This window comes from Myotis daubentonii, chromosome 6 (genome assembly GCF_963259705.1).
Source record: "Myotis daubentonii chromosome 6, mMyoDau2.1, whole genome shotgun sequence".
NCBI lineage: Eukaryota > Metazoa > Chordata > Mammalia > Chiroptera > Vespertilionidae > Myotis > Myotis daubentonii.
Window position 1 is genome coordinate 75,254,912 of NC_081845.1, and position 18,992 is coordinate 75,273,903.

The following is an 18,992-nucleotide window of genomic DNA, read 5'->3' on the forward strand; positions in this document are numbered from 1 at the left end:
AAAAATAACAAATACTGATTGATATGCAATGTTATTCTAAGAGCAATAATTCCAAGTCAGAAAGTTCTATGCTCCTTTATCTGTTTTAACACTTTCTAGATATTTTTCTGTGAGGTTTTTGTTGCTGTTTTTCTGTTTGTTTATTTTTAGACCTCAATCTAGTGGTTCCATTTATGAAATGAGGATGCTAATTTGGTTTTCTCAGAGACAGGACCTGGCATATTATAATACATTATTTTTAATGCTAAATAATTAAAAATGCATCTTCCAAAATAAAGTGACAAGCATTGAAAACAGTACTCCAAATATATTTCTTTGTCTGTTTCCCCACTTCAACTGTGAACTCCTAAAAAAGAGATATAGTCATAGGTAATTTTGTTTTATTTATTTATTTTTATCCCTGGCACTATATATTTATTTGGTGTGATTTAAAGTTTTGAAATAATTATTACCCATGACTGGAGTAGTACTTCCATTAACATTATTATAAAATTCTTGAATTATCTTTATTTTTGGTCATTCACATTATATTTTTATGCATGTTGAATTTGTACATGGTTAACATACAAAGTATTATTGGTTTTTTTTATAAGAACTATTGGTACATCAGGTGTCTATCTACTATGGATTATATTTACTGACTTTTTAAATCGATATACAGGCTTTTACATTGATCACAATTAAAGTTCCTCCCTTTTATTTAGGTTCATTGTTCTATCTTTTCAGGATATTTTTTAATATTATCCATTGAACTAGCTAACCCGTTGAGCTTTTCTAAGTATGTAATTGTATAATTTAAGACATGATAACAATGATGAAAATAAGGACTAATAGAAGAATCTATTCAAAGTTGTTTATAGATTTATTTCTGAATGAATCCATGCAGATTTTCATCAATAATACATTTTGGAGTATTTACGGGTATTGATGCTTAGCTTATCAGACTTTTAGTTTTGGGAAATTAAGTTTCCCTTAAAAATGGGACAACTGTGTATCTTGAAACTTCGGTATTTCCCAATTATACCAATAAAAAATATTATTCTCATTTTTCTACAACTACACTGACATGCTTTTGTTTGCTTGTTTTATTTCGGTTTTGGGTCATCCTCACCTGAGGATACTTCCCCATTCATTTTGAGAGAAAGTGGAAGGGAAGGGGAAAGGCAGTGAGAGAGAAACATCAATGTGAGAGAGACACGGGAACTGGTTGCCTCCTACATGAGCCCCAATAGGGGGCCAGGGATCCCGCAACCGAGGTATGTATCCTTGTCTGTAATTGAACCCAGGACCCTTCAGTCCATGGGTCAAAGTTCTATCCACTGAGCCAAACCAGCTAAAGCTCAATATGCTTTTTTAGTATTGTGGGTATAATTTGGCTAAGTCTTGACATTTTTTAAAGAAAATTTAAGTTAAATTTATTAGGGTAAAATTGGTTAGTAAGATCATATGGGTCTCAAATGTATATACAATGCAATATACAGATCATGTCTCATAGAAATGCACTCACATATTTTAGCATGTTTAAATCTACTCTAAGATCTAAGATTTTAATGATATTTTTTCTAAAATTTTTTCCTACATTTTTGAAAAATGACTTCTTTTTTTTTTTTTTAGAGAAATTTCAGAGATGAAAAACTATCTTTTTTTTTTAAAATACATTTTATTGATTTTTTACAGAGAGGAAGGGAGAGAGATAGAGAGTTAGAAACATCGATGAGAGAGAAACATCGATCAGCTGCCTCCTGCACACTCCCCACTGGGGATGTGCCCGCAACCCAGGTACATGCCCTTGACCGGAATCAAACCTGGGACCCTTCAGTCCACAGGCCGACGCTCTATCCACTGAGCCAAACCGGTTTCGGCGAAAAATGACTTCTAAAGTACATGTATATCTTCATCTGGTGTTCTCTTGCTTTGCCATTCCAAATTCTAGGAGGCATAGATTGAATAGATTCTTTCCATTGTACAGAATATTATTTTGAAAAATTCCCAATATTACTGTTTACAATTGCATAACTTGCGAACACATTTCAAACAGAAGATGAAAAAGTTACACTCAATTTCCTGGAAAATGGAAATGCTATACTTTATAAACCAAGTAGAACTTATGTTTTAAAAATATTTAGTAATCTTGCCCTAGCTGGTTTGGCTAAGTGGATAGAGCATTGGCCTGCGGACTGAAGGGTCCTGGGTTCAATTCCAGTCAAGAGCACATGCCTGGGTTATGGGTTCGATCCCTAGTGTGGGGCGTGCAGGAAGCAGCCGATCAATGATTCTCTCATCATTGATGTTTCTGTCTCTCTCTCTTCTCTCTGAAATCAATAAAAATATATATTAAAAATAAATAAATAAAATAAAAATATTTAATAATCTTGGAAAATGCTCAGACTGTAATGTTAACTGACCAAAAGCAAGAAACCTAGTTATATACATTATTATATTAATTTTAAATAAATTAATGTAGAAAACAGATTGGAAGGAAAAATCAAGTGCCCATTGCAGACTTGTGGGTAACTTTAAAATTTATTTTTCCCCCTTTTCTGTACTTTCTAAATTTTTACAATGAACATTATTTTTATAATCAGAAATATGCATAGTTATAGTTCAGAGAAGAGGTAATGAAACAACTTTATACCACACATTACTTTATAAATTAACATTCCCAGGAAGAGAGGCTTAAAAATAAAAAACAAAACAAACATCAGGATTTAAAAATAAATTACTCTTAGTTTTTCATAAGCTATGAAAGGCATTTTCCCCCCACAGAAAATGAAGAGAAATAAATACTGTTTTTCCTTTCTTTATTCTATGGAAAAACATTTCTACCAATTGGGAACCTTGACTTCAATTTTCTGAAAGTGAGGAGAAATAGATGAAAGATACTTCATTTTTATATCATGTGATCACAGTTAAAACTGAAATGTTTTATTTTTTAATCCTTCCTTTTGGTACACAGGATGATGCTCAACCAACGAAGTCACTCCAGCTGGGCAAAACCGAAAGAATTTTAATTCATAAAAGTAATATTAAAATCTGACTGTTATTATTATTTGTGCAGTATGGATTATGTGTGCTTTCATACATTGCTTAAATAAAGAAGTAAAATAGCCCTGGCCAGTTTGACTCATTGGGCCTGTGGACCTAAGGGTCACCGGTTGGATTCCAGCTTGTTGGATTTCAGCTATGTAGCTTGGTTGCAGGTTCAATGTCCTGCTTGGGTTGGGACTAGAGCAGGAGACAACCAGTCAATGTGTTTCATGTTGATGTTTCTCTCTCTCTGTGTCTCTGTCTCCTCTTCCCCCCTCCCTTCCACTCTCTCTAAAAATCAATGGAAAAATATCCTCACTCCTTAGATGAGGATTGAGAAAAAAAAAAAAAAAGAATTAAAATTGAGGTAAGAAGAAGAAACTAGTACCTCTGGCCATTTTTAAAGCTAGGGTCACCTGTTAAAACATTTGTCTTCAAACTCATGGATCTTATCTATTTAGTGTTTTGTATTAAAATCAGAAATAATTGAAAGGTCAGTGCAGACTGTACTCTTTAATGCAATATGCTTGACAATCTGTGTGTGTGTGTGTGTGTGTGTGTGTGTGTGTGTGTGTGTATTTTGAATCCTTGCAGTAATTTAAACTGATGTTTTTTAGGTATATTTTATAGTAAAGACATGGATCTATTAACCATGAATTCCTTGACAGTGTTATGTAATCAAATAAGAAAAAACACACACCATAACGTCATCTCTTTTCACACTTATTTATCTCAGTGAGGCTTAATTCTCTTAAAATTATATATTTTATTTTACCATCTCCCACCTCCCCCATTTATCCTTACTCATATTTAAACGTGTGCAATTTAAAGGAGTGTTCTGATATTTATCCAAATCTTTATTTTTCTTGGTCAAAAGTTAACACACTTTGCATCATTTCACTTATTTAATCTTTTCATAAAGGCTGACAGCCCCAAATTCTATATAGAAGGCATTGCTCTTCAGTCACACCTCATATATCTGGCATTATTGGGAAATGAGGTTTCCACATGATTGAATTTTCCAGATAATTCAGCTGAGTTCGGCATGCTTTGCTGAATGCCTACCATGTGGCAAGCACAGGGGCATAAGGCCTAGTAAATAAGATCTCAAAAGCTCATAGCCCGAGGGCTGGAGCTGTGGTGGGCCTGCTCAACACAGACTTTAATAACTATAATACAAAGTGCTAAGCACTATGATGTAAGTATGCACTAAGTGTTGTGGAAACACAAATGAAGGGGAAATTAATTCTTCGTGTGGGAGGGTCAGGGACTTAGGGGTAGCCACTGAGAGTTCACTCTTGAGTTGGGTCTTTTGAGATAAGTAAGAACTGGAGAGAGAGAGAGAGAGAGAGAGAGAGAGAGAGAGAGAGAGAGAGAGAGAGAGAGAGAGAGAGAGAGAGAGAGAAGAGAGAGTTCTATCCTAGAAGAAATATTCCTAAGTGTTAAAATGTTTAAATGTATAAAAAAATTAAGTAATGCAAATAAAATGATCAATGCCTGTAATACTACTACAAAGTATAGCAGCCAGCACTTATCCATTTAGCGGGCACTCACCATGTGTCTGGCACTGTGCTAAGTGCTTTACTTGAATTAATTTTTTCACAAATATATGTATTTATATATTCCCCAATGAAAATCTGCTATGCATAACTCAACCTTTTCCTAATGCTCTGCTATGAATATAAATGTCTGTACTCCATTGTAAAAACATTTTAAGCTAGCTTGCTCGATGTCATTAGCCACCCTTACTACTTGGATATATTTAGTTAAGCTGTCATCATTCCAGTTCACAGTCAGCTTCATATTTACATCATCTCCCCCCTCCTGCTGCTCTAAGATTTGTGATTCTTCTGTGGACATACTTCAGAACGTACATTGACAATTTCTACTCAGCAAAATTCCGTGGGCTCTGGAGAGCGGTGCCGCAGAGCAGGACACTCAGATGGTCCATGACGTTTGCTCTAAGTATACGGGACAGCACACAAGCACAGCTTGCATTTCTTCAATTGTGCTGGGATCATGCTCAATTTCAGCGGTTCTCAACTGGGGTGACTTGGCCCCCACAAGACATTTAGCAATGTCTGGAGATATTTTTGGTTGTCACAATTGCTGACTCCTACACTTTTAAGCTAAAGTGGCTCAAGAGAGCAACTTTTGACATTATAAACTCCAGAGAATATCCTTTATTAATTAATATTCCCTTGCTAATGCATTTTGCGATAGAGCTCCAATCGAGCTCCTTAAATGGCAGGGCGATATTTATGTCAAAGACACAGAGAAGGATGGATGGCCTCTCCTTGGGTGGCCGTCGGTACATGTTTACTAGACGTAGTAAGCTCTTAGAAGACAAAAGGGGAGGGAAGGCGGTGAAATAGTTATAACAGAAATTTGGGGATAATGGCGATGTCACTGTGGGCTGAAAGGCTCATTTCTAATGAAAATGGAGGAGTACAACTTTTCCTCTAAAATGTATCCATGTATCTTCCACACAATTTCTCAAAGTTTTTCTTGGCTATGTTTACATAATGTTTTTACTCATGGTGAACTGTTTTCTTTCAATCTCTCTCTTTCTCTTTCTCTCTCTCTCTTTCTCTCTCTTTCTCTCTCTATATAAATATGTATTTGTGTGTACAAACATATGTAGTGTACATATAATTGAAATCTATTACAATCCAAAGAATATTTCTCTTATTCTTTTATTATTTATTAAATAAATAATTTGACTTATTTTTGATGTTTTCAAATTAAGTTTTTCTTCTATTGAATTTAGAGACAAAGTTTTTTTTAAAAAAATATATATATATTGATTGATTAATTGATTGATTTTAGAGAGGAAGGGAGAGGGAGAGAGAGATAGAAACATCAATGATGAAAGAGAACCATTGATTGGCTGACTCCAGCATGCCCCCCACTGGGAATTCAGCCCCCAACCCAGGCATGTACCCTGACGGGGAATCAAACCATGACCTCTTGGTTCATAGGTTGATGCTCAACCACTGAGGCACACTGCTGAGCAGAGACAACGTTTTATTATGTCATATGTATCAATAAATGTTACTGAAGTTAAGGGAAATAAATGAATTCCTATATCCAAAATTTATAACTATGGGTCATTAATGACTTTTAGCAATAATAATTGCATAATCGTTTCTTTTGTTTTGCTTAATTGATTTTAGAGAAAGAGAGAAAGGGAGAAGGATATAGAGATAGAAACATTGATAGGCTGCCTCCTGCACATCCCCTATTGGGGATTGAGCCTGCAACCTAGGCATGTGCCCTGACCAGGAATTAAACCAGTGACCTCTTGATTTATGGGTCAACACTCAACCTCTGATCCACACTGGCTGGGTGCATATATCATTTCTGGCCCTAATTTTCCATTAAGCATAATGCATACAACGTACATACACACTTAAATGCCATAAATGTGTTTTGGTAAGAAAATTGCAGTTATAGTAATTTATATAGCATTTTTATATTTGTATCCTCTTCTCCTTGCCATAGACTGCTGAGGTAGATGATGATGATGATTAGCAACTTGAAAGGTTTTATTTCCTAACTACAGACAACTTTAACAGGCTGAATATCTGCTTCTCTGACCACCTGAGAGAGTAGCCCACCCAGGCTGGGAGGCAGCAGGCTGGGCAGGCAAGGAGAGGGGACTTTGTGGCCCACTTCACTGGCCATTCTTGTGGGCTTTCTTTGTTTTTGTTTTTCTATAATGGCATTTTGAACAGCGTCATGAGCGTCTGCTCTTCTAGGTGGTCATGATGTTGCCTTAGTGCTTGTCCTTGGGCGCGCTGCCCTGACTGCCCTTGTTCTTCTTCAATGTGGCTCAGCCTCGGCCTCTGCCACCAGGCTCTACTCCAGGTGGGCTGCCCTCCCCGTCTCCCTCAGCCAGGCCTTGGGGGCTGAGGCCAGCTGGCCACTCCCCAGCCTGCTCCCTCTTGAACTTGAGGGGAAAGCCTGGGGCCCTTCACTGGGCACAGATTCTTGTCCTCCAGCTTGTCCCAGCCAAAGTGCTCCATGTAGTGCTTGCCCTCAAGTGGGCCAGCTGGGGGCCAGCACCCTGGAGCCTAAGGCCACCGCCTTCACCTTGCCTTCTCAATATTATCTTAATATTCATTTAAAGAGGAAGAAACAGAAACTCAGGAAAGTAACTTATTTTTTTTTCTCCTATCAAGCAAGGCCCAAGTATAGCAAGTCATTGTTAAAATTAAACAGATACCAACTCCAACTCTGTGATTCTTTGCTTTATAAAGATAAACTTAAATGAAGCTCTTTAAGGATCCATGAGTCTTATACCTTCTGGGTAAGCAAGAAAATACCAATGAGAAATGTTTGCTAATCATATTTAGAAACAAGCAAGATAATATATTTCCACAAGTCTGCGATACAGTACCCTTGATAAAACGGATTTCAGCAAAAGATGAATGGGTTTCCATCCTTCCAATGCATGTTAGTTTATCCTATTCCCTTGCCAAGAAGTGATTTAATTTATAAAGAACTTTTACATGTGAAATACAAGGACAGTGTCATAGAGAGATGACAAAGCAGATACTTATTTTGGTGCATCCAGTGTTATCCACACATATTTCTTCTTGTGTTAAAATAATGCAAAATGTTCTATTTTATAAATATGAATTTAAGTGTGTCCTGTAAATATCCTCATATTTCTTGCATTAACTAAAAATCCCTTTACTTATTTCTGTTTTCTCCCACGGCCACAAATTCAACAGTATTTCACTTCTTCATATCTTAGCCAAGCTCAGCGTCTGGAGGCTTGAAGTCCCAAATTAAGGTGTTTGTAGGGCCATAGTCCCTCCAAAACCTATAAGCAAGAATTCTTTTTTGCTTCTTCCATTTTCTGGTAGCCATAGAAGTTCCTTGGCTTGTGTCAACATAATTTTCATCTCTGTTTCCATATAACTGTCTCCATGGTGTGTTTTTATCTCTGTGTCTTTTTCTGCTGCTTTTTTCTCTAATCTTCACACAAGGATATTTTTTCCATTGATTTATTTTTTTAGAGAGTGGAGAAGGAGGGAGGGAGGGAGGGAGGGACATCAATGTGAGAGAAACACATTGATTGGTTGCCTGCAACTGAGGTACATGCCCTTTATTGCAACTGAGGTAAGTACCCTTTGGTCCCAGAGCCCTGCACTAACCACTGAGAAACCGGCCAAGGATCTGTTCCTTCTTATAAGGACAGTTGCCATATTAGATTAGAACCCACCCTAACACCTGGTTTTAACTTGATTATAACTGTAAAGATCCTATTTCCAAATAAGACCACATTTACAAGAATTAGGACTTCCACATATATTTTGGGAGGACATAATACAACTCATACCAGGGAGCTTGTCAGTTAGTGTTTGATGAGGAAAATCAAGCCATGCCATCTAATTAAGAGGGAATATGCTATTTGATTCTCATGCCATTGCAAAGATGGCAGCGTCCACAGCCAATAATGAGGAAATATGCTAATTGACTGCCACACCCTCAAAGGTGGCTGTGCCCACAGCCACAAGATGGCAGTGCCAAGTCCCCTCAGCCCCACAGGGGTGGCAGGCACGTGGCAAGGCCGGGCCCACCCCCAGGCAGGCCCAGCTGCTCTGTGAGCCTGCCTCTGGCGTCCCCCAGTCCCTTCAGCCCCCCAGCCGCCCAGGGCCAGCCTGAGGTGCAGGCAAGTCTCAGATGGCAGCTGCCCAGCCGCCCAGGGCTGCCTGAGGCTCAGGTAACCAGGGCCGGCTGAGGCTTACACTGCCAGCAGTGGCAGCAGCAGACGTGTGATGGGGCGTCACCTTCCACTGATCACCCGGTCACCTCCCGCCCCTGAGGGCTCCCAGACTGTGAGAGGGGGCAGGCCAGGATGAGGGACTCCCCTCCAGTGCATGAATTTTCATGCACCGGGCCTCTACTTATGAATGAAAAAGAATAAGGTATTTACCACAGTGACTTGACTCTGCAATTATGGGACCCAATTAAACAGTTTATATAAGGCTGCTGCTTTTGCATGATGGTTTGGAGAACTAACTTGTTTCCCTTACAAAAGGGGAAAATTTGGACATAGGCACACATGTAGAGGGTAGATGGTAGGAAGATACAGGGAGAACATGACTATAAGCCAAGGAGAGAGGCCTGGAATAAATTATTCCCTCGTGGTCCTCAAACCAACCAACCATGACAACACCTTGACTTTTGTCTTCTATCTTCCAAAACTGAGACAATAAATTTCTGTTGCTTAAGCCAACTAACCTGTGGTACTTTGTTAAGGCAGCCTTAGGAAACTAATGAAATATTTGCTTATTTACATCCACGTAAATGGACTTTTTATTGGCTAGAATGCAGACTTTAATTTCATTCTTACGATAGCACAAAATATAAAGAAATTATATTATGTATTTACTTCTGCTATAAATGAATATATTATACATATATACTTTCTCTCTACTGCATAATTTTTAAATACATTAATATTTTTTTCTTATTGCCCTAATTTTATTTTTAAATTATTGTTAGTTTTGTCTTTTATCATTTTTTATTTTCAATTGCAGTTGGCATACATTATTATATTTATTTCAGGTGTATACCCCAGTAATTAGACATTATATAACTAAGTGGTCATCTCGATAAATCTCACATCCATCTGTGAGATACTTATTGGAATATTATTGATTATAGTCCTATGCTGTACTTTATATCCCCATGACTATTCTGTAACAACCAATTTGTACTTCTTAATCCCTTCATTATTTTACCCTCCCCTCTCTTTAAAAACAGTCAGGTAAAAATGGTAAGATAGGGCAACTTTAACAAGTTTACTTTATATTGTTTATAGTACATATTTAGTATAGTCTACTGTTCGCAGTGAGATGAGTGCTATTCCTTAGTGAAGTAATTTTATACTTCAAAAGAAAAAACTTGTGAGATTTATTTTTAAGATGCTGTGTGAAAATTGCTACATAAGAGAAAATTATAGAATTATTGACATTGTGCTTATTAATAATAGACTTGATTCTCTCAAAGCATAGTGTCTTGTCTGTAGGTAATTTAGAAGGATTTCTTATATAGGAGAGGAGAAATTAAAGAATACATGCGGTCAAACTAAAATTTTAAAAAAAGTAAAAAATAAAGTAGCTTTGGTCAAGAATAGGAAACCATGAAGCTTATGAAAGCAGTCAAACCTTTATAACCTTCCAGAGGTGAACGACAAATATATGAATTTTTCAAAGCATACTATTTACTTAGATTTACCTTCCAATGAATTTGGATTTGCATCACTGAAATTCAGATATTTAGGGCTTGCTTGAATTCTTTGATTGGTGCTTTTGCTAGATATATCTATTAAAACTGGAACTATTTTCCCCATAGACATGCTTGACAGTTTTGAGACATGAACATAGATAGTTTGGGGATTACTTTTTCTCGAAAAGTAGAACAATTTAAAAATAATACCACCTTAATGATTATCTAATGACTAGAGGCCCAGTGCATGAAATTCATGCATGGGAGGGGGTGTGTCCCTTAGCCCAGCCTGCACCCTCTCCAATCTGGGACCCTTCGAAGGATGTCCAACTGCCCATTTAGGCCCGACTGCTGGCTCCAAACTGCTTGCCTGCCTGTCTGCCTGATTGCCCCTAACCACTTCTGCCTGCCAGCCTGATCACCCCCTAACCACTCTCTGATCAATGCCTAACTGCTCCCCTCCTGGCCTGATTGCCCCTAACTGTCCTCCCCTGCTGGCCTAGTCACCCCAAATTGCCCTCCCTTGCCAGCCTGATTGCTTCCAACTGCCCTCCCCTCCTGGCCTGGTCCCCCCCAACTGCCCTCCCTTGCTGGCCTGATCACCCACAACTGCCCTTCCCTGCTGGCCATCTTGTGGTGGCCATCTTGTGTCTACATGGGAGTGGCCATCTTTTGTGTTGGAGTGATGGTCAATTTGTATATTACTCTTTTATTAGATAGGATATTTTTAACTAGTTGAAACTATTGTCAAAATTTACCCCTTAGTTTTTCAAGGGTTTACTTATATCCAAGGAATGTTGTTATAAGCTTTGCAGTATTTATTAGAATATTATTACCATGTTTTAAATGAAAGCAGACTTGACACAGGTAGCACTTTGATATTCCCAAGATACAGCATGACTCCTTCTTTTGTTTAAAACTTTCATTATTAACTTAATATGATTAAGTTAATATCCTACGATTATAATCTTAAAGATACTAAATATCTCAATATTATAAAGATAAGCTTTTCTTCAAGCTTGTTTATTTGGTGGGTTTTCTAAGTTAGGAGGAAGAGGGAGAATTTGGCATTCTATTATGGTTCTTAAATTCAAGTGGGGAACTGTTTGAAACTTTTTATTGTTTTGTGGTACATGCTTGTCCTGTGTCTGTGGTATCTTCAACGGAGTCACATTTGGGATGTAAAAAAAGTGTCTGCAACCCTTCTTTGGTAAACACTATCATTAAAATTGTGAAAGAGAATGGAAGTTCCATAGTATCTTCTCCAGGTTAATGGGAGAATGGCATAAATCAAGTTGAAATAAAAAAATGAAGATGAAGCTTCTAAAATATTGACTGAGATTCTTCACTTCTGTTAAAATTGGTTCATTTTTAACTATAGAGCATTTTATCTAAAGATTTACCATTTGCATGATTTGATTTTATTCAAAATTTTCTTTGTACATATTGTAAGTCATCTTTGAAATGACTTCTATGGTGCACATAGATTGCAAATGCACTAAACAGTATTTAACATAGCTTATTATTCCATAGTTCTGATTTTTCCTCACATAAATAATAAGCTCTTTAACAGATTCATCACAGTATAAAAGGTCATAAAAATGCACAATAGAATTATTTCTATTTTGCTTTGAAGGAGTGCCAATATTTTACTATTAACCTATCTGAGCCTCAATCTTTACATCAGAGCATCTGTAAAGATTAAATGTCAGAAATATGTGACATTTAGCTTAGAGGCTGCCTATAGTAAGAAATGAATAAATAAAATAATTCATCATAATTAAACCAATATTCATACATTTATAAATTTAATGCTAAAGTTAAGATTGGTAAATACCAATAAAAGAAACATTGTGGAGATTTTTCTAAAATATACAAGTTCATATTTATAGCTATTACTGTCCTCATGGGACTTACACATGCTGAAGATATTAAAGCAACTCAGGGTAAACTTTTTGCTCAATTCATGGAATTTACCCCTTTATTCAATAGTGCATTCTCTGACCCGCTCTTAGACCTTGGATATCCATAAAATAATTTATATAAAATGGAAAATGAAGTAAAAATATGTATAACAAAATGGGAAAATTTATAATGAAAATAGAAACAAATGGAAAACTATCTCTGTGCTCGATTCCTTTAGGAATCCACATTCATCCAAACCAGTGGAACTACTTTCACTTCTGTCTCTACTCAGTTTAATCCTTGCCTGTGAACTTGCCAGTGAGAGCTACTTACAGATAGTGGTTTTGGGGAACACTGATTATCAGGGACCAAATCAAGCTCACTAAGTCAATTTGTAAAGGCCAGTGAGGAGCAGGAAAATGAAAATTACTTTCAGATATTACTAATCTGCACCAGGTTTGGGTTAGGAGTCTAGCAGTAAAAAAGGTTCTGTATCTTATTACTCATCACTTGAGTTGCTTGTTTCCCTTGTTCTTTAATTAACTCCTGTTATTTTAAAAAGTGCTTTGGTAATGTTTTCACTTAAGTATAGGAAATGCTGGTCTTCGTTCCAACCTATAACTTTTTTTTATTGTTGTTCTTTTTCTCCTCAGGGATGCAGATCTGTTTTTGTTAGACACAAGAAAGGCCCAGGCTTTAGATGTGGGTTGGCTTGTCTTTGATATCACTGTGACCAGCAATCATTGGGTGATTAATCCACAGAACAATTTGGGCTTACAACTCTGTGCAGAAACAGGAGATGGTAAGCACTGAATTTCATGTATTTTTTTGTGGTGCTGGTTTTGACACATTATAGCTTTTTGTTCAATTTAACCAATATGTTCTTTATACTTATGATGTGCAAGGTAGTGTATTCCATAGGATAGTGCAGTATAGTAATTAGTTAATCCATTTATGAACACATTTACTCAATATGCATTTATTGTCAAAGGTGGAGCGGTAAAGAAGTAGGTACTGTTCCTGCTCTCAAGGAGTTTGTAATCTTGTATTGAAAATGTGTACGCAAGCAGAAATAATGTAATATAATAAGACCAAAAGAAACTGTATACAAGGTCCTATGGATCTATATCTTGATATGGTGGTGGTTACAAAACTATATAATTTGTAAACATGCATAGAACTATACATTAAGTCAGAATGAGTAATACCATGTGTAAATTGTATTTCAAAACCTGACTAAAAATAACAAAGAATATATATTTTAAAAGGTGCCAATTAAGCAAACAAAAGAACTAGTAATAATTATTAGTAGTTCTAATAATAACTACTAATAGGGGAAGAGAGGCTGGGGATGGAACAAAAGAGTCACACACACACACAAAGAAAATAATATTGAGTTAGGTCTTAACATCCTATATAATAAAGAGGTAATTTGAAAATTGACCCTCATGCCCTTGCATCATCAGAAAATTGCCACCCCCCACGTCATCACAAGATGGCCACCCCCACATCATTACAAAATGGCTGCCCCCACATTGTCACAAGATGGCCTGCAGGGGAGGGCAGTTGGGGGCAATTGGGTCAGCAGGGGAGGGAAGTTGGGGGCTATCAGGCCAGCAGGGGAGCACTTAGGTGTCAATCAGGCAGGCAGGGGAGCAGTTAGGGGATGATCAGGCTGGCAGGCAGGTGAGTGGTTAGGAGCCAGCAGTCCTGGATTGTGAGAGAGATGTCCGACTGCCAGTTTAGACCTATCCTGCAGGGATCAGGCCTAAACCAGCAGTTGTGCATCCCCCAAGGTGTCCCAGATTGGAGAGGGTGCAGGCTGGGCTGAGGGACAACCCCACCAGTGCACAAATTTCATGCACCAGACTTCTAGTATTATAATATTTGGTCAAAAACAACAGTTCCAGAATCACTTATGGGAGGGGTCAGTAAGAAATCTTCATTTTTAAGACACCCCAGAAGTTATTCTTATGCTCACAAGAATTTATTGAGCAACCATGTGCTGGGTGCTTGGCTAGATGCTAGAGATGAAATGGTTAGATAATGCAGAGATGGCTTCATGAGGCTTGATGAGGCACGCGGTAGTAACTACATAAGAATTTTGATGAATGTTTGTCACTACACACTAAGAAGAGCCTGAATGACTTGAGTATTGAACAGCGAGAGAATTCAAGCTACAATCTTAAAGATTAGGAAGATGTAATTAGGGAAAGAAGTTGTGGAAGGGTAGTCATTTCAGATGAATAGAAAAGAATTTACAGACTGTGGTGAGAGGGGGCTGGGCACATTTGATCCAAAGGTCAGGGGAGCCAAGGCCAATTTAATCAGAGTGTTGTTGGCCTTTGATCACTCAAAGGGTTGAAAAAATTGTATGTTCAAATCTGACCTTATTTAAAATTCTATTTGTCATAGTAGCAGGAAAAACATAATTTCTGTAATGATATTTTAGCTTGATTAGTCATTTTTAAATATTTAGAAATCTACCATGTGGGACTACATTGTGATCTTGCCCCACACCCTGAAAATATTAGGGTCAGCCTTAGGGAGGGTAGTTTTCAAAGGGATGATAATTAGAGAACATGCCTTATTAAGTTTTACTGATTTTAGTTTTTTGCAGGATCAGGAAATAGAAACATGAGTTGTAAAATCTCTCACTCATTTCTCCTTGCTTTGTTTACTGAACTACAGTTAAGCATAAGATGGGGCTGTCTTGGGTCTCTTGCAAGGGGGTCTATTACTGTAAGCCACAGGACTTTACATTGTTATACCTATAGGCAAATTCACAGCCCAAGAATCCTATCTAATAAAGAGGAAATATACTAATTGACCCTCATGCTGTCGCAAAGATGGCAGTGCCCACAGCCAATAAGGAGGGAATATGCCAATTGACTGCCACACCCTCAAAAACGGCGGCAACCACAGCCACAAGATGGCAGCACCCAGTCCCTCATCCCTGCTGGGGTGGCAGGTGTGTGGCAAGGCCAGGCCTGCCCCCAGGGGGGCCTGGCCGCTCTGTGGGCCTGCCTCCAGAGTCTCCCAGTCCCCCAGCCATCCAGGGCCAGCCTGAGGCACAGGCAGCCTTGGATGGTGGCTGCCCAGCTGTCCAGGGCCGCCTGAGGCTCAGGTAACCAGGTCCGGCTGAGGCTTGCGCTGCTGGCAGTGGCAGCAGCAGAGGTGTGATGGGGCATCTCCTTCCCCTGATTGCTGGGTCGCATCCTGCTCCTGAGGGCTCCTGGAGTGTGAGAGGGGGCAGGCCAGCCTGAGGGACACCCCCTCCAGTGCATGAATGTTCATGCACTGGGCCTCTAGTAATACTATAACCAATGTTGTCATTCCAAGGTTTTGTATATGGAATGAGGTTGTCTGCCATAAATTAAGTATATTTTGGAGTTAGTATAGTGAAGGTTTCATGCACCTCAGATCTTGATTGAGAAACACAATATTTTTGCTGAAAGTGTTATAGACAAGTTTTAGACCCCCCCAACCCATACATTCCATAGATTTTAATTATAATGCTGATTTTTTAAATAAACAATTTAAAGATTTTGAATTATGAGTTATTTTTCAATTATGATTTTGGGATTAGTGTTATGGATTCTCAGTATTCAAGCATTATAAATGTAAACCGAGGAAAGCAGATATTTATATAATATTCCAAAAATTCTTACAATGTTTAACTTCTGTACATTTATGATCAGAAGTATGACTTGGAAATGGGTAGTGTGGGAGTGAGCCAGTCATTTCTTCCCCATTATTGGTCCAAACAAAAAAATAAATTAATGATATGTGCTTCTTCCAGCCTTTTCCTTGGGGTTATGCTTGAAATGTCTAACTAAACAACTCAAGAGATCTGTGAAATATGATCAGCCTGTTTCCTTTTAATCCCTTCCCCACTCCCTTGAAAATTCTGAAATTTCTCTTTTGTGTTTTCACTCCTGTTATATTGGTTCTCTTTCCTTTACTATCTATGTAATTTAGTTTCTATATGCTTTCAATGTATCTTTTTCTCTGCCAGAACTACATTGCATTTTGAGTTTCCCCTCTTTCCTTAATTTATTTTTCTTATATTTTAAGGGTAAATTTACTTTAAATTACTGTTGTATTATTTATGGGTTTATTAAGCATTTCACTTTTTTCAAAGGTTCCAAAATTCTTTATTTAAAAGTAAGGTTTGATATATACAGCATTTTGTTCATATTCTTTGTCTCTCTAATATTGTCTAATGTGAAAATATTAAAATGGCTAAATGTGCTAGGCAATCTGGCTTTTCTCATTTAAGCAATGCTTAAAACAGATTTTAACCAGAGGTGGAGCATGTATAGCCCTAGGAATGCAAGTGACCCTCCCAGTACCTTAATTTTATTAACTGCAACCTCATGGAGAATATACAACTGACATTTCTCTATAAATATGGATTACCAGATGCTTCCACTTATTACTGCTCCATTCATTACTACTGCTGATGTTCTCAACATGATATTGGGATATTGCTTCAAAAAGGGCAGACAGATCATCTTTTATTTGTAATAGTGGACTCTAAATATGTTTATTTCTTAGCAAAAGTAACTAGAAGTTATAAAAGAATGATACTCAGAAAAGCATGCTTTCAGAATCGTTCATTGACTATTATTCGTTTATTTATTTATTTGTTCAACATAGAATTATTGAGTGTTTATACATGTAAGATAAAATGTTGAAGGACAATATAACTTGGGAGACAGACATTTGTAGTTAATTGTAAAAAGAATAAGACACCATAAATGCTAAAAATAGTGGTACAATCAAGACACTATAAGAAAACAGAAAAGAGATGGTTGAGTCCAAATGGTTCAGATGACTTTTAAGCTAGGTCAGCTGGGTAAGATTGCAAGGAATGGAGATGAGGTGGAAAGGAGTTGTGGAGGTATATGGAGTGGTGGTGAGACCCGGAGGAGAGAATTCATTCCTGCATGAGGAAACAATGTGAGTAAATACATCGACTGGGGAAATGGCATGGTATGGTCTGGGAAAAGTCAATAGTCCAGAGTTGGCTAGAACAACTTTCATGCATAAATATGATTGCAGATGCTATTAGGAAAGTGATTTGGAGACAAATCATGGAAGGAACATGAAATATAACTTACATATAATATATTCTGTAGCTTGCTCACACTTCATAAAAGAACTAGACTTGCTGCTTTAATCAATCACAGCAACACCATCGTGATTACATGTTGGAATGAATATCAGTTTCATGCGGTCATGGGATGTGTATTTCTCGTTCACAATCACACCCTTGGTGCTTGGTACAATGCAGGGTGTAGGTATTAAAAACATGTCTTGAATGATCATTGAATGAGTTTGTGATTTAAAAGGCTCTTTTAGACACCTGACACTGAACATGTTACTCTTCAAAGGACATTCCACACTGTAAATTTTGGGTGATTATTAACCAAACCAGTTTGGTATAACACAGGAGGAGAATTTGGTACCGCAAACCACAGTGCAGTAGTTAAAAGTTTCAATCATAAGGTGAGGAGAAAGTCAGTGATGAATATTATTCAATGTTGTTTATCCTGCTCCTGCAAAGAAAAAATTGCAGAGACCTAAATATATTTTGGAAATCAAAAGGCTGTTGAAATTAAAAGTAGCATTATGATTTCTCAGAGGACCTGTGGAAAATACGTCAGTCTGTGAAATATTCTTTTTAGAAATCTGACAAATGGACTGCCATGGATTTGGCATGAGAGTTTAAAACTATTCTATTGATGTTTTGTTTTGTTTTTAATGCAGAATAGATGATTCTGAGTTTCATAGACTTGTTTCATCAAAATAAAGCAAACATATGTGCAAGTGAACAAACAAGATGTGGCTTTTTAATGGACAAATATAGACCTTCCAGATAAGTAGTGGTATCCAATTGTGCAAAATCAGTTTCCAAGTGCTCAAGAACTTTCTTATAGTGATTAATAAACCTACATGATAGAATATGTACTCTCTTTTAATAGCAAATAAGTAGGCTTACGTCTGTCTTATAATTTATTGTTAGATTTTCAATTCCCTAAATTATATGACTTATTAGGACTTTATTAAAATGGTTATTAAATCTATAATTATTATCATTTACACATATATGGACATAGGGTTTATTAAACAGCAGTATAATCTAGAATTTAAGAGGGGTTTATACTCTAAACACTATAATTTTCCATTGTTTGATGTTTTATATAGTGTAAACCTTCTAAGTAAATTAATTATTTTTCAAACTTGAGTTCATAGAATAATGTAGAGATGGAAAAACTAATATAGTATTTTTTGAGATCATTAGAATGTCTTTTTACAATCGTATGTTTTCAGACATTTTAGGTTTGGCAATACTCAGAATGAATTTTGCCAATGACTATTTTTTCTCTCTATTCAAACCCACTTATACGTCAAGGAAAATTCAATCCGTATGTTTCTGATTCATTTGTATTCAAGTCATCAAAATGTTGTTTTGTAAAGGTATTGTTTAATGTCCAAAAAACATTATAAAGTTCTTTTTAAAATAAGACTCTAAAATCCATTTTTTCTTCAAAGTTGTGGCATAATTTCCAAACATATCAAGTTAAAAATTAAGATTTAAAGTTAGAAATATCAAAGTTTTACTAAATTTTGTAGCCAAATCGAGAAAAAAAATATTTCATAGATATAACTGTCCAATATAAATTCCATTATATTTAATTTAAATAATTTTTTAGTCATTGTTACAGGTAACTTAGAATTTTTGGTACCTAATTTAAATAAGAAGTATAGTAAATAGAATAGATAGTTCCATTTTGGAAATATAATTA

The 18,992-nt window shown here is 36.8% G+C and overlaps 1 protein-coding gene across 1 annotated transcript in view; it reads left to right on the plus strand.

The window, feature by feature from the left end:
• The window catches only part of BMP5 (bone morphogenetic protein 5), a 122,714-nt gene that overhangs the window by 69,128 nt on the left and 34,594 nt on the right, over positions 1 to 18,992 (plus strand). Inside the window, exon 3 of the mRNA XM_059701348.1 lies at positions 12,831 to 12,979. Coding sequence (XP_059557331.1) covers positions 12,831 to 12,979 — 149 coding nt within the window. The remainder of the gene's footprint in view (positions 1 to 12,830; positions 12,980 to 18,992) is intronic.